This window comes from Crotalus tigris, unplaced genomic scaffold, assembly GCF_016545835.1.
Source record: "Crotalus tigris isolate CLP2741 ecotype Arizona unplaced genomic scaffold, ASM1654583v1 scf7180000017576.4783729, whole genome shotgun sequence".
Lineage (NCBI taxonomy): Eukaryota > Metazoa > Chordata > Lepidosauria > Squamata > Viperidae > Crotalus > Crotalus tigris.
The window spans coordinates 1,809,994-1,832,913 of record NW_024096487.1 but is presented as its reverse complement, the minus strand read 5'-3'; the positions used below and the strand labels follow the sequence as shown (position 1 = coordinate 1,832,913).

The 22,920-nt window shown below is 37.7% G+C and overlaps 1 protein-coding gene and 1 long non-coding RNA gene across 10 annotated transcripts in view; one reads left to right on the top strand and one right to left on the bottom strand.

Moving 5' to 3' along the window:
• DGKZ (diacylglycerol kinase zeta) overlaps nucleotides 1-22,920 on the top strand; it is a 136,081-nt gene that overhangs the window by 50,278 nt on the left and 62,883 nt on the right. For 2 of the 9 annotated variants that reach the window (XM_039358498.1, XM_039358481.1), the window contains exon 2: nucleotides 2,059-2,157. The exons of 3 other annotated variants lie outside the window; for them this stretch is intronic. In XM_039358498.1, the coding sequence (XP_039214432.1) occupies nucleotides 2,059-2,157 (99 nt within the window). Of the gene's footprint in view, nucleotides 1-2,058; nucleotides 2,158-13,627; nucleotides 14,611-14,633; nucleotides 14,794-22,920 lie in introns of those variants that run through there. 4 more of the 9 variants (XM_039358465.1, XM_039358472.1, XM_039358456.1 and 1 more) reach the window with 4 other exon arrangements.
• The window catches only part of LOC120314930, a 42,782-nt gene continuing 26,079 nt past the window's right edge, over nucleotides 6,218-22,920 (bottom strand). Inside the window, exons 2-3 of the long non-coding RNA XR_005558569.1 lie at nucleotides 10,057-10,195; nucleotides 6,218-7,493 (exon numbers count right to left, since the gene is read on the bottom strand). This is a non-coding gene — a long non-coding RNA (uncharacterized LOC120314930). The remainder of the gene's footprint in view (nucleotides 7,494-10,056; nucleotides 10,196-22,920) is intronic.

Below are 22,920 nucleotides of genomic sequence, written 5' to 3'. Positions count from 1 at the left end.
AGGTTTTTTTTGGGGGGGGGGTAGTTTACCATCCCATATTAGAGTTGCCACCCGATTCCTCTTTTCTGAGGTATCTGGGTCACGTGCCCAGGTTAAAAGAGGTTTCAAATGTGTCCACAGAGCCACTGGAAGATGTTACTTTTTCACTAACATCAGTTCAGTGGGGAACTGCCTCCACCTAGTGGTGAGAAAAGCATTTTCTATTTCTTCCTATTGACTTTATTAACTGCTACTGCATTGTGTGTTGTGCTTGGATTTATAAGAAAGCAGCTGGGATTCTTTCCCAAAAGAGAAACATTAGAGTTCTTTGTGGCCTATTTCAGCAGCTAAATTAAGATATTAGTTGATCATAGTGGATTAATTGTTCAAGTTACAGTTATTGTGTCATGGCAATAAATGTGGAGCAAAAATCTACTTTAAATATGATGAACATACTTTGTCAGACAACAGCTTAGAAGAGGAAAATATTCTTTGTAATAGCAGGAGAAGATACCATTTCTTATTAAGTACTGTCTGTCCAGTTTTTGAAAATACAAGTTTCAGTACATCATTGGGAATACAATGTTCAGGAATGTATGATTAATTAGTCTAAAGTTTTCTTCAATCCCAGACTTGTGATGAGTAATTTGTAATCGAACTATACATAAATTTGAAACCAATCCCATTTATTTGCATAGTATTTCTGGCTATTCATTAGTGTTTTGCTATGAATACTTCTGTTAGAGCAGTGGTTCTCAACCTTTCTAATGCCGTGACCCCATAATACAGTTCCCCATGTTGTGGTGACCCCCAACCACTTATACATCACCGGGTGCCAGGGGCGTGGCCAAAGAAAAGGGGGAAAAAATGGCGGACAGCCTTGTTTGGCGACCCCCGTGAAATGGTTGTTCGACCCCAAATGGGGTCCCGACCCACAGGTTGAGAACCACTGTGTTAGAATCTTGCAACAACAACCCACTGATATAGATAAAAGGCAGCATTTCTTAAGAGTGCATAAGGAAATTGCTTTGCAGATTCAAACAGGATAAGATTGTCAGTGTTCTGGGTTCAGAGGTATCATAGTTGGCCACTATAAAACAAATCATTGACTAGATAATGTAGGGAGGAGGAATCTTTTTATATCAGCCATATAGTGTTGTGGGAATAATCCATTGGAGGCTGTGTATGGCAGGGGTTCCCAACCTCTGGGCTGCAGCCACTAGTGGGCCATGGCCTATTTGTAACTGGTCTATTTGACCGGTGGGCCAGCACACACATACACACATTGCTCCACTTGCATGAGCGGCGGGCTGGCACGGATGTGTGCAGGTCCACTTGTGCAAACAGCATGAGTGGAGTTGAGTGCGAACCGGCCTCTCCACTCACATGGCCCGGTTCCCCTCTCCCCCCCCCATGGGGCCACCAAGCCACAATGGTTGGGGACTACTGGTATATGGGACTAAAGTCAACAGTGGGTGAGACAGAACTAGTCATGGACCATCTTTTTCCTTTGTTTTCCTTAACCATTCTGTTCTTTTTTTTGCCTTTAGTCCACTTGTAGGTTCTGTTATCCTTTGAATATCCAGATTAATTTCAAATGAGGTTTTATTTGGTAAAATAACATGTTGGCAGCCCCCAGCCACATGTAGCTCCCCACTCCCCTCTGGCCTAGCCTTACAAGATAATGTACCAGATGGCCTCTGACATACCAGGATAATGCACCAGATGGGCCTTCCTGCTCCCTTTCTCATCCTGAACTCTCAGTGCAACAAAATTAGAAGGCCATATGTTATGTCAACAGATGGACTCTTTTGACACTTCACAAAGTTAACAGTTGAAGTGTAGCCCTATAGTCTCTGGTGTTGGTCATTCCTAGTTTAGGAGTGCTTATTTGGGCGTATTTAGAAAAGAGAACAACTAGCCTTAGTTCAGAATAGAAAAAGAGAATTGTCTGCTGAATTGTACTCCTTCTGTATTTCGTTTGTGTGTGGATACATGCATGTGCTCAAAGAAAGAAAACAGTGTGTCATAATGAGAGACATGACTTGGTTATGCTGACTTATCTCTTTGTATTCCCAGACTCCACCTGTCTCACAGGGATGTCCTGTCTTGTCCTCAGGACAGCCAACCTGGTCATTGGGGAGTCCACAGGATAAAGCACAGGCCAGCAGTATATAAGTATGTGGTATTTTTACTAGCTTGCCCAAGCTTTGTAATGCTGCTATCTGTAGTTCCAACTACTGCTGAACAAAGCTTCGCACCTCTCTAGAACCTGCACTAACTTGGGGCTTGGATCCAAAGATGCTTTATGGACTCTGCATGTCTTGCTGGCTTTTGGGTCAGACAACAGTGTTCAGTGTCAGAGTTAAAAGTGCCGATTTGAAGTGTGTGTGCTTATGTGTGCACTCTCATACATTTTTTTAAAATGTGGAATTATGTTTGCATTCATGATTAATTGTTAAGGATATTTTATTGGAGGATGCTTAATTTATTTGGTTAATCTTTACACTGATACTGTTCATTTAAGTTCATTAACCAAAAAAGGGTTAATTCAGGGTTGAAATGAGGGGTCCTTGGTACTCTTTGAACTTGTTGTTACCTAGTTTGGGTAATGAAATATCTGCAAGAAAGCTGAAAGAGCACCAAGGACCCTCATTAAGTTCATTAATAGTCATTAAGTTTTATATTGGCTTTACTGAAATATAGTGAGCTTTATTATTTGTGGGGATCAGGTTTTTCATGCTGCTCCGCTAAGGATCCAGAGAAATGGCTATGGTTTGACTTGAACCAGAATGATCAAGATTCAGGACCTCACTTAGTCAAAGAAATGTCTTGACTTCATTGCTTCATTCCCTCCATCTCAATCTTCTATTGACTTGGACTGTCAGTAGAATGGTCTCCAAGGAGTGGCACAGGGGACTGTGGGAATCTAGATGGAGAACAACAGGCTTCATCTGAACCTGTTGCTCTCTATTTGGGTAAGACAGAGTAGCTTTGGGTAGGGAGGTCCTCTCTATCTGGGGTTTACCATCTTTAATCTTGGATGAGGTTGTACTCCCTGAGACAGATCTGGTGCCTCATCTGGAGGTCCTCCTAGATTCACAATTCCTGCTCAAAGAGCAGGTGGCAATTGTGGCAAGGAGGACCTTTGCTCATATTTGCCTTTTACTGTAGTTACGCCGTTTCCTGGAGCTAGAGGACCTTCTTTCAGTTGCTCATACTTTGTGATTCCCCCATATGGACATTGCAGTGTACTCTACATGTGCATGGGGCTACACTTGAAGAATATCAAAAAGCTACAACTGGTTCAGAATGTAGTGGCTTGAGCAGTTTTGGGTGCTCCTAGGGATGCACATATGACACCTCTGCTATTCAAGCTGCATTAGGTGCCAGGTTGCTTCTTGGTCCAATTCAAGGTGTTGGCTATCACCTTTAAAGCCCTTCACTGCCTGGGACCAGGTTACCTGATAGACTGTCTCATCCCAATTATATCAGTCCATTCCACCAGGTCAGGCAGGGGGGATATGTTGCGGATCTCATCAGTTGTAGAATGTTGACTGGCAGAGTCCAGGAAGAGAGCCTTCTCTGCCATTGCAAGATGTGTCCTGTGGAAAAACTTACTCCTAGAGGTGGAGCAGCCCCACTCCCACCCTTCTAGCCTTCAGAAAGAGTATGAAGACCTGGTTCTGCCAAATGGCACGGGGGGGGGTGGGTTCGGAGGGTGCTGTAAAACCCTATTGATGGTTGGTGTCATGGGGATGTTTTCTCCGCCCTGTTAACTTTTTCACTCTTTCACTTTTAATAACTTTTAAAAGATATTAAAAACATATTTTAATATGTTTATTATTATTATTATATTATTAATATCTTTATTCCGATCTTTTTTTCATTCCGTTTTATTTATGTTTTATGTTATGAGAAGTTTGTTGTCGCTCAGAGTCACTTAGGTTAGATGTGGAGTGGAGATGTGATGAACAAATAAATAAATAAATCCAAACATTTTTCAACCCATTATGGAATCACATACTGTATGTTCCCTAGTATTTTCCCTAGGTGTGACAGTAAAACAGCAGGGTCAATTTCTAGGGTACAAAAGATAGAAATTCTGTGATAAGCAGAACCAAACAACAGTGTAATGTTATTGGAATATTTTTTTTTCTGTGACTGGGAGAGTAGCAACTCTATCCTCATTTTTTGCAGAATGCTACTAACCAAAGCTAGCAAGTAAGATCTTTTCATAGATGCTCAGGTAACACAGTATACTGTATTGACTGAATTTTAGAAAGTCCACTGTAACCAGTGTACATTGTATTTTGTAGGTAAAATCGCATTCATTTGGATTTGCCATTGCACAATTAAGCCAAAGAATGGATGCAGATTAGACATGATGTGGACATATTGTTTTAGCTACCTTTCAGCTTATGTGAAATATGCAGGGTATATTTCTCAAAAACTTGCTTGTCTCATAAAAACCATAAGTCTTGCTTTTTTAAAAATCCAGTGGTAAAATCTGTACTAAAAAAAAAAAAAAAGATCTTTGGTGGAGTTATCTACTGCCAGTGTAAAACTGGAAAAAGAATTAGTATCTCAGCTTCTGGCAGCCTGGAAGGAAATCAGTGCTTTAGATCTGTTCCAGTCTGCTTTCCAGACAAGATTCATGATGGAAACAGCTCTGTGTTTATGCCAGGAAATGGGCACAGGGGAGTATTATTTCTTCTGCATCTCATTGGATTTTTTTTTAATGCTGTAAATCATAAATCCCTCTGGATCACCTTTTCTCTGATAACATAATTCTGTGCTTTTTGACAGCTGCAACTCAGTTGCAGCCCTGTTTTAATGATCTTTGGATTATATGATGCTGCTTATTTTCGTTCTGTGCCCTACCTTTTTATTGTGTTACAAAGCTGCTGGGGAAAAGTCATATAGAAAGCTTGAATTGCAATTTCATCAGCGTGTAGAACAGAAAATAAAATCAATACTACAGAACTCTAATGAGTTGTTGAGATTTGCAGTCCCAATACATCTGGAGGGTATCAGGTTGGCAAAGACGTTTATTTAAGAGTTATCATCTTATTTGGGCCTTTAGAAATAGTGTGGTAGGTGTAATGCTGAATTTTAAACACTAAAGGGAAAATGATGTTTTTCGGCTGTATGGATCTTTTTGACAGGTTAGGTTTTGTTTTAATATCAAAAGCGATATTGTTGTTGTCTTCAACCGTATAGTGTTCTGGTAAGCAGTGTTTTTTTTTTTTTTACTTCACCAGTTTGGCTCAGATCGTAGAGAGAGAAAGTGAGTTCATATGCATTGCATTACATAATTTCACTTCATTAATCATGGTTTCCTTGCAAGTATTCATAGCTAATCACACCTTTCTTTGTTTCTTCTTCATTTAATAGAGTCAGGTCATTGTCAGAATGATTCCTATGGGAGAAAATCCCTGCAGATGCATCCCTGGGAAGAGGGGAGGACAATACTGTTGAATTCCTTTGTAGAGCGCAGTACCTTCTATAGCATTTATTCATTAGCCTCTGCCGTGACACTCAGCCTTGCTCTCAGGGAAGTTCATTTAAAAAGAGAAGCCATTAATGAGAACTTGCCTGCTTCCCTCCTGGGAGCTCCCTGTTATTAGGGTCAATACAATTAACCCTGCACTAATAGCAGCTGCTAGCTACTGTTAGGATTTTGCTGAAGCCTAGAAAGACATTTTATGCCAATGTTGGTTTGGGGAAGGGGAAAATACTTTTAAATCAGTGTGAGAGAGTCTATAGTCTCCTTCTGTTGGTGGAGAATACTTTATCATTCTTTGGAGAATTCTTGCATAACAGGATTTTTTTTTTTTAACAAAATGCATGTATGTGTGATTTGGTCCGGTTTTTTTGCTCCTTCACTGAAGTACTGGCAGCAGCATCATGGACAGCAAATGAGTGTATTGAGGATCACAAAGACTGCCTTTGATGTGCAAGAATGAAAAGTGGCTGGCTCAGGAGTTCTGGGAGTTGAGGTCTACGAGTCTACCCCTGTTCTAGCTTAATAGTTCAGAGACTAGCTAGCACCTGATCCAGTTGTGCTGTTGAACCAAGCCAGGCTTATCTTAGAAATGGGGTCTTCAAACTTGGCCCTTTCATGACTTGTGGACTTCAACTCCCAGAATTCCTCAGCCAGGCATGCTAGCTGAGGAATTCTGGGAGTTGAAGTCCATAAGTCATAAAAGGGCCAAGTTTGAAGACCCCTGGAGTAGTTGAATAAGTCTTCGTCTATCGACTAAAGTTGCATATAAATAACAATAGCAGTTCTAAAGCAAGAAACTTACTTGATTTTTAGGAAATGTGCATATGGGGCCCTATTTCCTCCCTACCCCATGGAGGATGACTGTCGAGGTGTTTAAAATATTTAGTCATTGCAAATTTTCCAAGTATTTATATTATAAGAACTTGTTCAAATACTCTTAATGTTTACTTGCTTGTTAATCAAGCGGGGAGTCTTTAATTTAAGAAGTGATTAAAACATGTAAATGTACTATATTTGAGCTATGCTTAGGTTAACTGTTTGGAATCCTCTTTTTTTCTTACTGCTTGTTAGAACCAAAGGAAAGAACACATTTGTTTATGACATACAAAGAAATTTGTAACAACCAGGTTTCTTTTTATTTGGACACTAAGCATCATCACTTTACTTGGATGTATTAATTGTACAGTATTAAGTCTAATTTTAATAGTGTTCAGAGAATTAAAGAATAGAATAAGAACGAATCTTAACTCCCAAATCAGCATGCATGGAATTGCTCCTTAGATTTTTATTTGCTTACTTGCTTCGATGATCACTTATAATGATTTCCAAAACAGAAATTTTTCAGTGGAACAGATAATATGTTGCACAGTGTCACTTGAATGCTTAAATGTGTCTTTGAACGTATCCCAAATGTTTGGAATAAATTCAATTTGTAGGGCAGCTTTTAAAAACTAAAGAGAAAGGATTAAAAAGAGACAGTCTGTGACTGGCTATGCCATATCCTGTATGCTAATAAAAATAGCACAGAACAATCCTCTCCATCTGCTACATATAATTAAAATATATTTGTTGAATGCACATATTAAATCTTTTTTAAAATGCTATATTATATAAAAAGTACAATTCCTTTGAGCCAAGCTTGTTTGAAGCTATTGTCTTGCATCTATTTATGCTCTAAAATAAGGCCAGTTCTTTCATGAAATTAGCAGTGTAGTTACTTGCATGTGGACTGTGGCAAAAACAACGACAGCATCTTTGACTGTAGGAGGTCAGATGCAAATGAACCATATATGATTGATTTACCTTTGTCTAAAAGATTGTAGTTAACTGTATGATGTCAATATCTGGTTGTCCTGGGTGGGACCCACACATTTTTTGAGAATGGCACCTCCATCTTCATATCTGGGAAGTTGTTTCCAATTTGCATTTATTTAGGAAATCATTTGTTAAGTCCTGTGAATTTCTTTTTTTTCTTCTTCTCCCAACATGCACAACTGATTTGGGGCTGTGAGAGATGAAAATGTAGTTTCAGTCTCTATCAAACTTCTGAATGTTTTTTAGGAAAAGGACTAACTTTAAATTTACCTCCTAACCTTTAAATAAGGTTAAGGAGCAACTGAAGAATTAATGAATTTTTAAGGAAAAATGTTCAGCTAAGAAAAAAAAACCAATTAGTTTTAATGTCAAGTTTATTATCTCCCAATTTTGGTGCTATGCTATGATGCTTGCCTTCTGGAATTGTAATGAATATGCTCTAAGATAGCACCAAGTTAAAAGATCTCCAATATACTTTTTTATTTTCAAAAATGCTCTAATCTGGGAGTTCTTATTCTATGGCAGTGGGGGCGAACCTATGGCACAGGTGCCAGAGGCGGCACTCAGAGCCCTCTCTGTGGGCACGCACACCGTCACCCCAGTCCTAGACCTTCAGCTGGGTTTTATAAAACCTTTTCACTTTAGGCCTCTGCTGCCGTGTGCAAAAAAAAAAAAAAAAGGTTCAGTCAGTCAATTTCAACTTCTCGCGGGGAAAAAAAAAGATCTTACAAAGTTGGAATTGATTGATTGAACTTTTTAGTCCCACCCAGTCTGTCGTTACCACTGCAGCCATACCCATCCAATTGGCCACACCCACCCAATGGCCACACCCACCCAATGGGCCACACCCACCCGACACTCGACGATGCATAAGTGGGTTTTGGGTTGTAGTTTGGGCACTCAGTCTCTAAAAGGTTCGCCATCACTGTTCTATGGAATTGTTATTCTTCCCACCTTTTTCTCCTTAGCTTCTTTTCCTTTCATTGCATTGACCAAGGGTAGGCAACCTCGGCTCTTTTATGACTCATGAACTTCAACTCCCAGAATTCCCAAGTCAGCCAAGCTGACTCAGGAATTCTGGGAGTTGAAGTCCATGAATCATAAAAGAGCTGAGGTTGCCTACCCCTGGCATAGACAATAGTAATCCTGGGAGGAAAATCCTGGGGGGAAATCTTTTCTTTAGAAAATAAATTAGAGGAGGAGGTGTTATGTATGTCACCTTGAGCTTTTTGGAGAAAGATGGGATAAAAATATAACAAACAGAGTTCTCTCTAAAAGGAAAGTGGGTTGAGACAGCAACCTTTGCACATTATTTCTGTTTTGTCTTTCTCCTCTAATAGTAGGGGTATTTATTACAAGGGTAAATTAAAAGAACAATAATATATGTATGTACGAACTGTGCTTCCTTAATTTGTGATGGATTGGAGATTAATAATAGCATGTTTGTAAGACCATAATAAATTCTTGAACTCTAGTATATACATGGAAAGTCAGGAAATACTGAATTACTTTACTGCTGGAATATAATCATGGTTATTGTAATTAAACTATCGTGCAAATTGTGCTGAGCACAGTCCATATGATCCCAGTCAAGTCAGTATGCAAATAAATGTAATTGTGAATAATTACTGCAGATTTCATCTTTTCTATGAATTACATATGAATCAAAATCTGGGGCCAATTGAATAAAACATGATCCAATAAAAAAATGTTAACAATATACCTAATTTCCACTGGTTAATAAGTTGATGAATTTATAAAGAAAAATTCAGTCCAACTATTTCTCAAAAATGTTAGTTGTAAACTCATGAATTAATTTTGTGGTAATCTATCAGTTCCTTTCTTTAGATGCATAGTTTAAGGCCCCAGTGTTAGCTCAGAGAAGTCATGGAATGGCCCCCAATGATTCCGAAGCTCATTACAATAATTTGTAAAAAGACATAAGAAAATGATTTAAATGCCACATATGAGAGCAATTCTACTAAATGTTTAACTATAATGAAATCAAATTAAATTAAATTATAGTTTTTGTCTTAATCCCTCCAAGTTTTGGAGTGTGCTTCTTTAAGCCCACTGCTTAAAAGCCAAATACGCCTCTTGATATTGAAAAAGTTGCAGTCCATGGCTTTAGGACATTCATGTGAAAGCCTGCCTTATTTTGTTGTGCTTTGCTTTATTGTTCTGTGCAAATATTGTGGGGTTTTTTACAAGACTACCATCAGCAAAAAGATTATAACTTGCTGAAGATTCAGATGATGATTAGCATTTTTAGCAATAAAATATTTTTAATTAAGGTATGTAGATTGTTTGTTTAAAATAATGCTATTGCACATTTGATAAACTGCAATAATAGTATAAACATAATTTTTATATGAACTGGAAAACCCAAAAAAAATTGTGTGACTCACTTTACTGCAATATTTGCTTTATTGAAATGGAATACAACCAGCAATATCTCTGAGGTATGCTGGTATACTAAAAACGTTATGGATATCATGAATTCAATTAGTGCTTTATGAGTTAAATTTTTTGATAGCCAGGATGCACATTCTCTTCTCTATTGTCCTTCCTATAATTTATTTTGACCAGAAAAACATATTCTAATAACACTTTTTCAATTTTATTAGACAGAGGCAACCTACTTTTTTTTTAAAAAAAAAAAAATCCTGTTCTTTCATTTTACTCAGGAAACCTCTTTCTGAAATTTGCATGTTGATGAGTCAACCACAGATCTGTTTACCCAGCATAATCACCTTTCAGTTGGAGAAAAGTGGGTGGAGGCTCTGAAAAGGTCAAGTGAATGCTTGCTTCTGCCAGCTTTGGGAGTCACGTTCCTCACCAGGTTGCTAGATGTTCACAAACCTTTTCTTCTTCCCAGATGCTCAGGGAAATCTGCATGGAAGTAGTCCAAGTTATAACTCTGTGAATTGTTATGGCACGCTGTAGAGTTCTCCAGATGTTTTGAGCTGCAGTCCCAGAATTCCCAGCTGGCACAGCCAACACCTCATGAGGACACTGAGATGAAGGAAGATGAGTGGAGAGATAGTAATTTGCTTTCGCCTATCCCAGGGGTGGGCAACCTTGGCTCTTTTATGACTCGTGGACTTCAACTCCCAGAATTCCTGAGCCAGCATGGCTCAGCTTGGAAATCTCTCCCTTTCCCCTCAGCATGGCTGGCTCAGGAATTCTGGGAGTTGAAGTCTACAAGTCATAAAAGAGCCAAGGTTGCCTACCCCTGGCCTATCCAATTCTTTTTTTTTTCCTGTGCTCCTCATGACCTTAAGCAAAAGTAGTGCGACTTACAGAATTGGCTTAGAAAATTTAAGAAAAAATGTATTTGTTTGATATATTTAAGTGTTTTTAAAAAATATTCCACAGCAGGTTATCTAATAATAAAAGACAGGCATTTCCTGTTCTCAGGCTTCTAGTCTAAAAAGACATGCTACAGATGGAAAAGGAGATAGAAAGAAAATGAAAAATAACTTCCCATTTATCTTTATTTTTGTTATTTAAATTATGATTGAAGTGGATTATATAGGGATGCCTCATTGTCACCAGTGCCCTAAGAGTCTGCAGCAAGCAGAGATAATTTTTTTTAGATGCATTTTTTTCTCACAAGACAACTGTCCCAGTGACAATAAGAAGTCTGCTCAGAAATTCCAATATATTCTGTTTTATTTCTTTATGTCAGAATTTAAAAATGAGGTCTGAAAAATGATTTTGTCTGAATTGGGAAAGAGATAATTACAGTCCAATTTTTCATGAACATCAAGAAAGGACCTGTATCCAACTAACATTTCACTTTTATGTATTTTATTTTCACTAAACTGATTCATGTGGATCATTTTAGATTTGCTATCTTAATTAAATCTTTCCTCTTATTAACCTGCTGTATTACATTTAGAAGCCCTTTTTTTCTTGAAGTCTGTCTAAGGTGAGATGGATTGGCAACAAGGAAAGGGTATTCTTACTATGGTATTGCCATTTGAAAAACTTTTCAAATGTTGCCTAACAAATGATACCAGCTGATAATATTTTTACTTACAAGAGGTTTTAATTCTTATTTTGAATCTGTGCTTTTTTGTTTAGTTTTGCTGTAATGGTTAGCTCTGTTGATACTATCAACTTTTTTTTATTTTACTGTTTTTAAGGTCTAAGAATTGTTTATTGTTTTTAAGACCAATTGTGAACTGGCCTGCAGAAGGCAGTATAAAATGATTTAAATAAATTAATAGACTGTTTCTGTCTGCTGTTTATCTGGGTTGTAGCATACTTCCTTTCTTAAATATAAATTTACTGAATTTCCAAAACTAATAAAATACAAAATAATGGAAAAAGAAAAGTTTTAAAAAAAAAAACCAGAGAAAGAAGAATTAACAGGAAAAGAAAAGAAATGTAAGAAAAAGTATATAAAATTTTATGTAGAATAGAAGAATTTAAAAATCTGCAGAGTAAACAGATATTAGAAAGTATTAGCTGGGATTATGAAAGATTGTTTGCATTCTGCACAGGCAGCCTTCAGAGTATATCTTTTTTTTACATTTCCTTTTTTTAATAAACAGAAATATTATGTTCCTGAAACTGTATTAGCTGGGATATATGAAAGATTGTTTGCATTCTGCACAGGCAGCCTTCATTAAGGATTTGAAAATGGCTTTTGGCTTTTTACTAGCTTCATATACCTTCACCTGGTATTGTTTATTCCTGTATAATGATAACTGCTCTAGACCTGGATCCATCTCTCTGCTTAGGTCAATGATTCTCTTTATGAGGCTTTTCCCCAGGATCACCAGTGGAACATGTCCATGGCAATTGCCTAGCATTTTCTCCCTCTTATATTTGGTATGGCAGGAAGAGAATGACAGCTTACAGACTGTCCAGGCCGTGATAGGCTTAGGTATTATTATCTAGCTAACTAACCTAGCTAACATTGTATAGTGGCTTTTTACACATAGCTAATTTATGAGCCCCCCTCCTCTTTTTCCTTTCTTAAATAGTAAGATACATTAGTATAAATTATCCTGTGCTGAACCAGTTAAAATGAACAGCAAAATTGAATAAGTCTTTGCTACTTTATAGCAGTCTTTCCCCCCACCCCCAAATCAATGTCTCTGGTAATAATATGAAATGTTTAAAATCTGGGTAATAATTGGTCTCCAACCACTCAACTTCTGTTTGCTAGATTGTTCTGCAAAAGGACAGTTGACTAATTCTTGGAACAAATGTGATTGCAGCACATACTTCAGGGTTACTCAGAATTTCATACCACATATCTATGATAACATCCAGTGATTCACCCCCACATTAGCACCCCAAAAATATGTCCATGTAAAGATAGACTCACATGCATGTGACCACTGTCTCCAATAGCAAGTTCAGCGCATTGGATATGAAACTGGGAACCAAAATAGTAAGATGAACAGTGTTGCCATGTGACACCCCAGATTTACACAACACTTAATATTTAAGAGCAAATGCCAAACAGTGAGAGGAGGGATCATACTCGGAATCTTTTTTGTGAGGGAAAGATGCATTTTAACCTTTTCTTTCAAAACCCACTTGTACTTCACACATATGTTAGCAGGATATATTACTGTAGTGCTGCAACATGCATAGCAAATACACTTATAGCATGAAGAATGGTGCTTTTCCAATTGTTTTCTCTTAAAAGGCTGAAAAAATTATATGGGGTAATCAGTAGGATTACTTTAATATTTAGATACTGCAGTACAGATTATTCATCTGATTTTGAAAAATATAGGATTGTTCAGCAATGTAGTTAAAAGGTTAATGCATGTGCTGAGAGGCCTATGTGGGTTTTTTTTTCCCCTTATCAAAGAATACAAAAGTCCGTACAGTTTTGATATTTAATAAAGATGAAAGCTTTTGAGAAGGACACTGATAAAATATACATATCGGTGAAGGAGAAAGAAGCAAAAAGTTGGAAAAAGGAAAAATAAAGCTTATTTGAGAACACTTTTGTGCACATTTTACTAAATAAAACTCACACAAGATTAATTTGTGACAGTCTTTGATATGTTTAAAGTATATGTATGTATCCATATATTTAAAAAAATCCACCCATATAAATATTTGAGTGATGAGGTAGATGATAATTCAAGAAAGGTTTTGTGATAATATGTCAGTCTTTAAGACCAACGTGACCATAGGATGGGTTATCCCTATAGAATCTATTACAAATTATCCTTTAACCTCCCCCCCCCACCAGAATATGCTGGCACGCACTGTAATCCATGTTTTCTTTGTTGAGAAAAATGAATCAGTCTACCCCAAATAACTCGCAAAATGACTTGAAACATCAGAAGAGAGAAGAAAGGGGAAAATACCCCAGGCCTTCAGGGAAACTAATGCTCTTCCGTGGAGTAGGGTGTGTTGCTATTTGGGCTTGTTTTCCCCAAATAGAATAATTTATCAGCCTTTATTTTCAAGATAAAGAGGCATCACTGATAAACTTTCCATTCCCGCCCCTTCTAGCAGCAGCCTCGCTTGCTAGTTAGTAGCTGCTGTCATCGAGAACAGGGTCTATTTAAATGGAAGAATTGCTCACGGAGGAGTGGAAATGAAGCAGGAGGATGACCTTTTACTGAAGCAAAATCAGGTCAAAATATAGGACTATTATAGGGCAGAAAAGCAGTATTTAATACAACAAGAATTAGCTAAGGAAGATTCCATTTCTCTCTTTATAGTTTTTTTCACTTCCAGATATCTTGTATGCACCTCCCTTTGACTTTCCAGTGTAGTCTTTCAAAACCAGGAGGATGAAAGCATCCCAAAAGCATGGGAGGAAAATCCTATGGTATACGTAGTCCTGAGAATTAAGGTTTTTCCTTTGTAATGTGCAGGGTTTGCAAACATGTTCATTAAGACATGTTTCTGGGGTATGTGGCATTGTTCTCTCCCCTCTATGTTTACGTTTCTGTATTAAACAGGAGCTGACAAAATACAACTAATCTGATCTTACGTAGCATAGCTCTTGCATGTAGTCTTTATTCAGCAAAAGACAGTTTGCCCCAGCTTAGCCAAGATCAGTAAGCCTGCACGTCTCCGGCTTTCCATTCCCGCCCCTTGTAGCGGTAGCCTCCCTCACTAGTAGCTGTTGTAAGAGGAAGTGCTCTCGGTTGTTTTAAAAAAGAGCTGTCATGATTTGCAGCATGGGGAGGAGGCAGCTGGATAAACAGAGACCTCTCTTTCCAAACTAGGACTGAATCTCCACAGGCTGGCAGCCTGTCCTCTTCCAGTGGCCCACACTCTTCACCTGCAGGATTTCTCCTTCAGCTTCGGATCAGGTCATAAAGTCTCTGCCGGTCCTTCCTTCTTCCTCCTTCCTCCTTCCCTGCTTAAAATTATTTGCTAGGTTTGCCATTCAAGGGTGAGGAAGTATAAGTAGCTCCATTTCCTTCCCTGCAGGGGAAACCGGAGCAAGGGAATTTAGCCGTGATCTGAGAGCAAGGAAGAGATTGTCCCTGGAGGTAAACAATGATGGCTTACAAAGTTTCAGGAAAGGGTGTGTTACTACTAAAGAGTGGTACTGTGCTTGTGCCGATTGGTTGGAGGTGTTTGCTGCTTGTTGCATTTGGGAAGAAAAGAGTCTTCTGCATTTTTGTTTGTCTGGTTCTTAACCTGGCCTTCTGAAAAGACTTTCCAGTGCTGATGAAGCATGACCGTGAAGTGGTGCAACTGGTGTCGCTTTTGTTGTATACAGCAAACTTGTTAAGTGTGTCATAATGTTCTAAGATGTAGGGAGGCTAATGTTAATAATGGATTATTGTGCTTGCGTTTCAAGTTTATATACATTGTAAGGGGTTTGTCTATATCTGTATCCACATTGGAAGACCTTAGTTTATCATCAGTCAGTTCACTTTGGCTTTTTAAAATGCTTGCTGCATTTTCAGCATGCTTCACCAAACCGAAAAATTACTTGTGAGACAAAATCTAGTACGCTGACAACAGATAGGACTCATTATGTGTCCTGATTAGGTTTTAAATCTTTGGATACTATCAGTAAAGAAGAGAACGCTTTAATGTCCTATTTGGCTCATCAACAGTTTTTCAGGAGTCTAATTTAGCTTCGGTAACCCATATTAGCAAAACTTATTTGTATCTTTTTCTTAGTTTCTATCATTAATTTGCTGACCCCTAAGATTGCAAGTGCCAGTTCTTTCCTGCAAGCTCTCCAGATTCTGTGATGGGAATTCTAAGAACCCTTAAAATCATCTTTTTCCTCCGTCATATCAAATTCCACACATTAGTTGTAAAATCTTTCTGGCAGAAAATGCTTAATTTTACTGTGGGGAGAGGTGTATATTCCTAAGGCAGAAACCAGCAGTACAGAAATGTGTTTAATATTTCAACTTCAGGTTAAATTCTTTGTCCGCCTGCTTGAGATTGTTGCTACGATTTCTAGACAGCCTGCCTCCTCTTTTTAACTTGTCTTAAATTTTTCAAGTTCCACTTTAGATACAGTGTCTGAAAAATATTTCAGTCTTTCCAAAGTGACACTAAGGAGAGGTTGGTTTTGTGGTAAAACCTGGATACTTTCTGCCAGTAATAAGAGGATATAAGATAGCTCAGAATTGTCTTGGACAGCTGATATACATGTTTAAATCATAGGTTCTGCCAAGCTACATGCCCTGCTGTTAACTACCGTACTCTTTGTGTCATGAAGTTTTCTCCCTGACATGGATCAAGCAACTTTTTTCCATGACCCAGCAAACTCAGAATTACAGTGATGTTCATGATGATTACAGCTTACCACACGGGTGTGGCACTTCAGCATGTAGAATCACTTAAATGGCCTCTGTAATCATAATCATGTGCCCAGTCTCTAGAATACTTGTATTTGGTCTGTATTTTGTCCCATCAAGACCATTCACGTTTTAAATTTATAGGTTTCCTAAAGAATAACATGAAGAGTCCCTGTGATAGACCAACATTTGATTTAACTTGAATATCTGACGGTTTTAATCCTCATGATGATACGTGGGTAGCTGAATCTGGCAACTTAATCAAGCCCCAAAATAATTAGTATCAATGTTAATAGTGACAAAATTGCATAATTAAGTTGAGGTTTTATTCCTAGAGTACCTAGATATAAATATGAATGCATGAAATTATGTTTATGTAATTTTTAGTAATCTAATTAAATAGACTTCCTCTCAAACTGAAAAATGTAGAACAGACAGCATTTTTGTAATAACTCAGAAAAAATTACTTTATGAATCAGATGGAAGACCATCATTTATACTGGCTTAATATTAACACGACAGTCAAGATCCATAGAATATCATGCTGCCACATTTTCAAAGACTTTCTAAATTCCATCAAGATTGAGTGGTACAATGCTCTTCTGAGAGCAAATGTTGCAACAGAGAAGGCATAGATATTTGTAATAGCCAGGGATGGAGCACCAGATAATGGATTGCAAAAACTCAGATGACTACTTAATAGCAAAAAGAATATTGCCATCTTGTCATGATATAGATTTTTGCAGCCCAGATCTGGTAGCTGTAGGCGAGGTAATGTTAGTTAGTGATGGGCAGTAGGAAAGCTGATAGAGGATTTTGGTTCTGTTTCTCAGAGGAATACAATTCCTCTCAAAATCAGATCATCCCCAATCTTCTGGCTTTTCAGAAGTGTTTGAAAACCTGGTTCTGTGCCTAAGCCTGGGTGTGTAACAGAGCCCCTCTCCTAGTTGTATTGTGGATATTCTCTCTGTTCATAGGACTTCTCCTTTATTATTGCTGTGTGTTCCGTGGTGCTACTGAACACTAGGTCAAGAGATTTGTGTTTTTAGTTACGCATCTTTCAAAGGTACTTTATGCAACACAGCTTAATTGATCAGTTCTTGCAGGCGGAGGGACAGCATAAATAGCATTATTTAAAATACGTCACTGGATGCATTTAAAGCTAGTTTTACCAGTTGTAAATAGTTACCAATGAGATATTTGAATGTGCGTGAATGTGAAGAATCTTTCTGTTCTGCCAAACAATATGTATCAAAATTAAGAGTTTATGCTAGTCTAATATACTATTCATGGTATATCAGTAAGGAATGAAATTGCAGAATTGGCAGTTATTCCATACTTTCCATTTTGTTTTGACAGTTGAAGCTGATCATCAGTGAGTTCCACAATGCTAGCTATGGCAGAACAAAAGTGTATTAATATTTTGTGGTTGTAGATCAGTATCAGTAAGATACTGAGACTGAAGAAAGCTATGATTATTGAGCAAGAAGCAAAGAATTATATTAAGAACTGTTTGCAAGACTTTGAGAGAAGATTATTTGATGTCTTCAGCATTTAGAGGGCACAAAGATTCAATATGAACATGCAAAAAGCTTAGAAGTCGTATTATGTAGAGAGGGATTTTTCATCAGCAGTCAAGTTATGTGTGGCTTTGTAGCTAGAGCAGTAAAGGTGTGAGAACAAACTATACTATCCTTCCATGAGCACTCAATATATACCTTACCAAGAATTGCAGGGAGAGGGGGAGAGAGAGAGAGAGATTGAGATTGAGATTCTGGGAACTGAGTCCACGCATCTTAAAATTGCTAAGATTGAGAAATATTGGCATAAATATGAGCATATATATATATATATATATATATATATATATATATATATATATATATATACACACACACACACACACACACACACACACACACACACACATACATATACATACATACATACATAAAACCAAGTTTTTTTAAAATTATGTCAAGTACAAACTACCAGAGCCACATTTATAGAGTTCAAGCTAAGTATTTTATTAAATTCGACCCGTAATATAAGAATCTGCTTGCCTTCCCTTGGGAACAGATAGATAAGGTTCCATGGAGCCTAGGATAGATCAGTCTTGGATCTCTTGCAGCTGCACTTGCCAGTGATCTCAAAACTTACCAGTGATCTCCACTTTATTCCTTTTCATTACCTGGGTTGGGCATTTTCCAACAATTGTGAGATTAAGAAAATAAATCACTGTCCATCAGTAGGTTTCTATTTATTTATTTATTTTAACCCCACCTTTGTTTTTCATACACAACTCAAGGTATACTCCTTGCTCCTATTTTACCCACAACAACCCTGTGAGGTGAATTGAGCTGAGAGACAGTGACTGGCCCAAAGTCACCCACCATTTTATTCATGTCTAAGGTCAGGCTAGAACTCACAATCTCCTGATTTTTAGGGCTACGCTTTAATTACTACACCAGACTGGCTCGCCTTTCGATACCTTGAATAATATGAGCAGATTTGGTCTACAAAAATCACTACTAAACGGTGGCAAAAGTTACAGAAAGTTGGACTTCTGGAATTCTTGATCAAGAGGGAAAGTTCTAGTGATAGAAAATTGCCTGTCTCCAAATGCTGCTGCTGATGATGACCACAGTCAAATTCATACTGTTAGCCTCTCAAAAATTCCTATGGACCTCATGGAATACATTTTGAATACCTGCAGAAAGCTTTTAAGCTTTTGCAGTTGTCTGTTACTTGTCTACATTTTTACAAACCGGATCAGGCTATGTGCTTTTAAAAGGTAGTTTTACAATCCTTGTCAAGGTTTTCTGTTATAGGTGGCGCTGAACTTACGACCACAGTTGAGCCCAGATTCACTTAACAACCACGTTACTTACATAACGAATTCAATGGTTTACTTAACAACTATGGCAAGAAAAGTTGTAAAATGGGGCAAAGCTTACTTAACAAATTTTCACTTAGCAACACAGTTTGCTTATCACTTCCCATAAGGCTGTTACATGCACGTTGTTTGGCCATGCACTCAACCAGTGGAGGTTTTATGGTTAGTTACTTAAAGAGTTTGAAATTTGAATGTTGGCTCAGTCAGATATCCCTATCAGTGCAAAGATGGTTCAGGAGTCTTTAGGTTGCCTTATGTATGGCTTCATGTTCTCATGCCAGGTAGATGCATGTTGTTTGTGACTCATAGACCAAGTAATAGGGGAAGTAGGGGCTAAATTATTTTTAGAGTTAGGGAAATTCCCTGTGAATAGTGTATGTACTTCTTCCCAAGCCACCAGGTCTCACAGTGATACAGGATCACCTACCCATAATGACACGAACAGTCTATTTAATCTGTTGTGCTGCATTTGATAGGACCCAACAGTTGTAGCAAGGGAACCCTCCAGTTTTCCCAGTGCTTTTGATTAACTGAACATTGTTAAATATAGTATACTTCAGTGGCTGAAGGAGATCAAAAGCTGCAATAAACATTAAAATCAGCCCAGTTAATATAAAAAGGAGATATTTATAGAGAAGCAGAGAGATGAAGCAGCTGCATCTATAAGAGACGACATCTTGCAATGTCAGAAGGGTATGGGAGTGAGTAAATCTGTGAAAATGTGAACAAAAAAGTTCTGGCATGTGAACTGTGTAAAAACTTGGAGTGAAATCCCTGGATACGCTTCCCAAGCCTCTTTGTTGGCCTCTTTAGCATTCTGATGGTAGTGATAGTGAAGGAAGCCTGTAATATCCTTGTGTCAACAGTAGCAATTATTAATAGTTCTGCACTTTTAGCAATTTCTGGATCCCGGGAATATTATAACTGATACTCTAGAGCAGGGGTCCCCAACCTTGGCAAACTTTAAGACCTGTGGACTTCAACTCCCAGAATTCCCCAGCCAGCCATGCTGGCTGGGGAATTCTGGGAGCTGAAGTCCACAGGTCTTAAAGTTTGCCAAGGTTGGGGACCCCTGCTCTAGAGTAAAATAAACTTCAGGCTCCCCCTTTATACTACTGTGCTATGAAACCCATTTCAAAGAAATAAATGTGCAACAGTGAGAAATGGACTCTCCTTTAGCCTCTGTTAATATAAGCCAAAAATAGAAGTGCGTGCTTTACTATAGATTAAACAATAAAGAGGAGCTGCTACAGTATGTACAATATTCTCCATGATTCTCCCTAGCACTAAAATAGGCAGACTTTGCAAAAAATGGCCTGGATGGCTTGTACACAGTTCCAGAGTTGTCGTTGCTAGACCCAGTGTATTCACGGGAAAGCATTGGATAGATCAGAGTCTATAACTGTTAGATGTGGGGTATTCTTATTTACACGTATTACATGTTTCAGAACTGTACGATCACAATTGAGCCCAACGTTTATGTTGCTAAGCCAGAAATTTGTTAACTGAGTTTTGCCCCATTTTATGAGTTTCCTCGCCAACGTTTGTTAAGTTAATCACTGCCGTTATTTAATTAGTAACACGGTTGTAAAGTGAATCTGGCTTCCCCATTGACTTTGCTTGTCAGGAGGTCGCAAAAGGCAATCACGTGACCCTGGCAACCGTCATAAATATGAGTCAGTTGTCAAGCACCCAAATGTAAATCACATGGCCCTGGGGATGCTGCAACGGTCATAGGTGTGAAAAATGGTCACAAGTCACTTTTTTCAGTGATGTTGTAACATCGAACGGTCACTAAGTGAACTGTTGCAAGTCAAGGACCACCTGCAATGAACTTTCTCAGTTGGGACAGGCCTCATTCAGGCTTCCAAAAATAAGGAACAGATACTGGATTCTGAAGAAGTCAATTATTGCAGAAACATTTCCTGTTAAGAGCCCTAAAAGGAAGGAACTTTTTTTATATATATGAACTGCCCCAGTGCTGGGTCCTTCTGTCAAGAAAACATGTCCAACTAATAAAGCATATTATCATACGATTAGCAGATGAACCGGACTTTAGTTTCAAATGCAACACTAGAAAACAGAAACAAGAGCCTTCAGAGGCTTCTGTGACTGGAAGCATTTTTTTACACGTGATTCATTCAGGTGTTCCAAAATGAATGAGGTAAATATTCTTACTTCTGCTGAAAAACGTGCCCTGTGGGTTAAGCTATATTATCAGTAAATGTGAGAGGAGGCTATTTCTGGTGAGATGAAATGACAGCTGCCACTTAATGGCTTCTTTTCATGCAAACTAATATTCACGATAACTGCAGTTTGAGATATACGAAGTTTATTCTGTCATATTAATTCTGTAGATAGGCAAAACATAACAAGAACTCTTTTTCATGTGGAAAGTTAATTATAAATAAGCTTGGGTTTTGCTTTTTGTTGTTGTTGTTGTTGTTGTTGTTGTTTTTTGCCAACCAGATGTAGCAAAATTTGGTAAGAATTCTAACTTTGTTTATGTAGCAAAATTTGGTAAGAATTCTAACTTTGTTTATGGGAAGCTGACACGAAAGATTTACTTATTTTTGTAAGGCATTCACTCAGTAAGTCCAGCAACCACACTGAAAGCCTTTTGCTGGTTTATTCATCATGTAAATAAGGCCATATATTTGCCATAGACATATGGATGTGGATTTGTATGCATTATGAATATTCCAGAGTAAAGATCGAGAGTATGGTTTTATCTTTGAACCACTACGTTTAGTCGACATTCCAACTTTGCTTTCAGTTGTCTGCATTAAAAGTTAGCTATCCAGATCTTAGTTTTCATTTTATTAAAATAGTCTCTAATATTTATTCTAAGTTACAAGAGAAACTGGGTGTACAATTTGTAAATGAGAAGCTCATCCGATAGGTAGGTAGGTAGGTAGGTAGGTAGGTAGGTAGGTAGATAGATAGATAGATAGATAGATAGATAGATAGATAGATAGATAGATAGATATTGATTGTATAATGCATAAACCTTATCTGCCACTTTTCTTGCAATGTGGAATGTTGCTATTAAGAGTGGCAGGCAGATTAAATAAGGTCAGGTCATGCCTGTTGCTGATATTATGGACACATTCATGTATTTTTTTTCAACTTTTCTATGATGCGTAGTTCTTGTATTCCTTGGTGGTTTCCTTTTCTGGGTATTAACTAGGCCTGATTTGGCTTAACATCTAAACCCAAGTAGGTCAGATATGTTTAAGGGTATTGCAGATATTTAGTATATATTTATGTTTACAGTTGCATAGGCACTCCTGATCAAAATGTGTATTACAGTGACCCCTAAATCAACAGAAGCTGACACAACCTCTGAATCATACAAAATTAAATATGACATCCTTCTGTATATTTGATTAAAAGTTTGCTAATTCAAAGTAAGAAGACAGTGAATATAGCAAGTACAGAAATTTGGATAGTTGTTTCAATACTGCATTTTTAAGTTAAAATGCTGTTAATATGAGCCCAAAAGTTTATTTACTTGATAAGCCTATAATTAGCCACAGATGATCAAATACTCAGCAACCAAAGTTTCCCTAAATGCTCTCTAAGCATTTGAATATGAAGATAGTTCACTATTACAGAGCAGAGAAACTCTATTTTTTTAAAAAAAATCTAACAATTTCCAGCTATGAGAAACATTGTTAAGGAATTGATGTTAATGTGAAACTGTTGAAGTCAAGACCAAAAAAACCCAACAACAACAAAACTGTAGAACTGCCTGAAATCTGCTCAGTTCTGCAGAAGAGATCAATGTAAACAATATGCTGAAAAGTTTAGTTGACATTCACCATTCAGTGTTGCTTATGCAGCAGTGATCTACATGGGAGAGTTATCAAAAAAAAAAAGAAGGTTTTCCAGCCTGCTCATAAAAATCATTGCCAAAAGTATGCAAAGGAGAACCTTGGTAAGCCTGAAATATT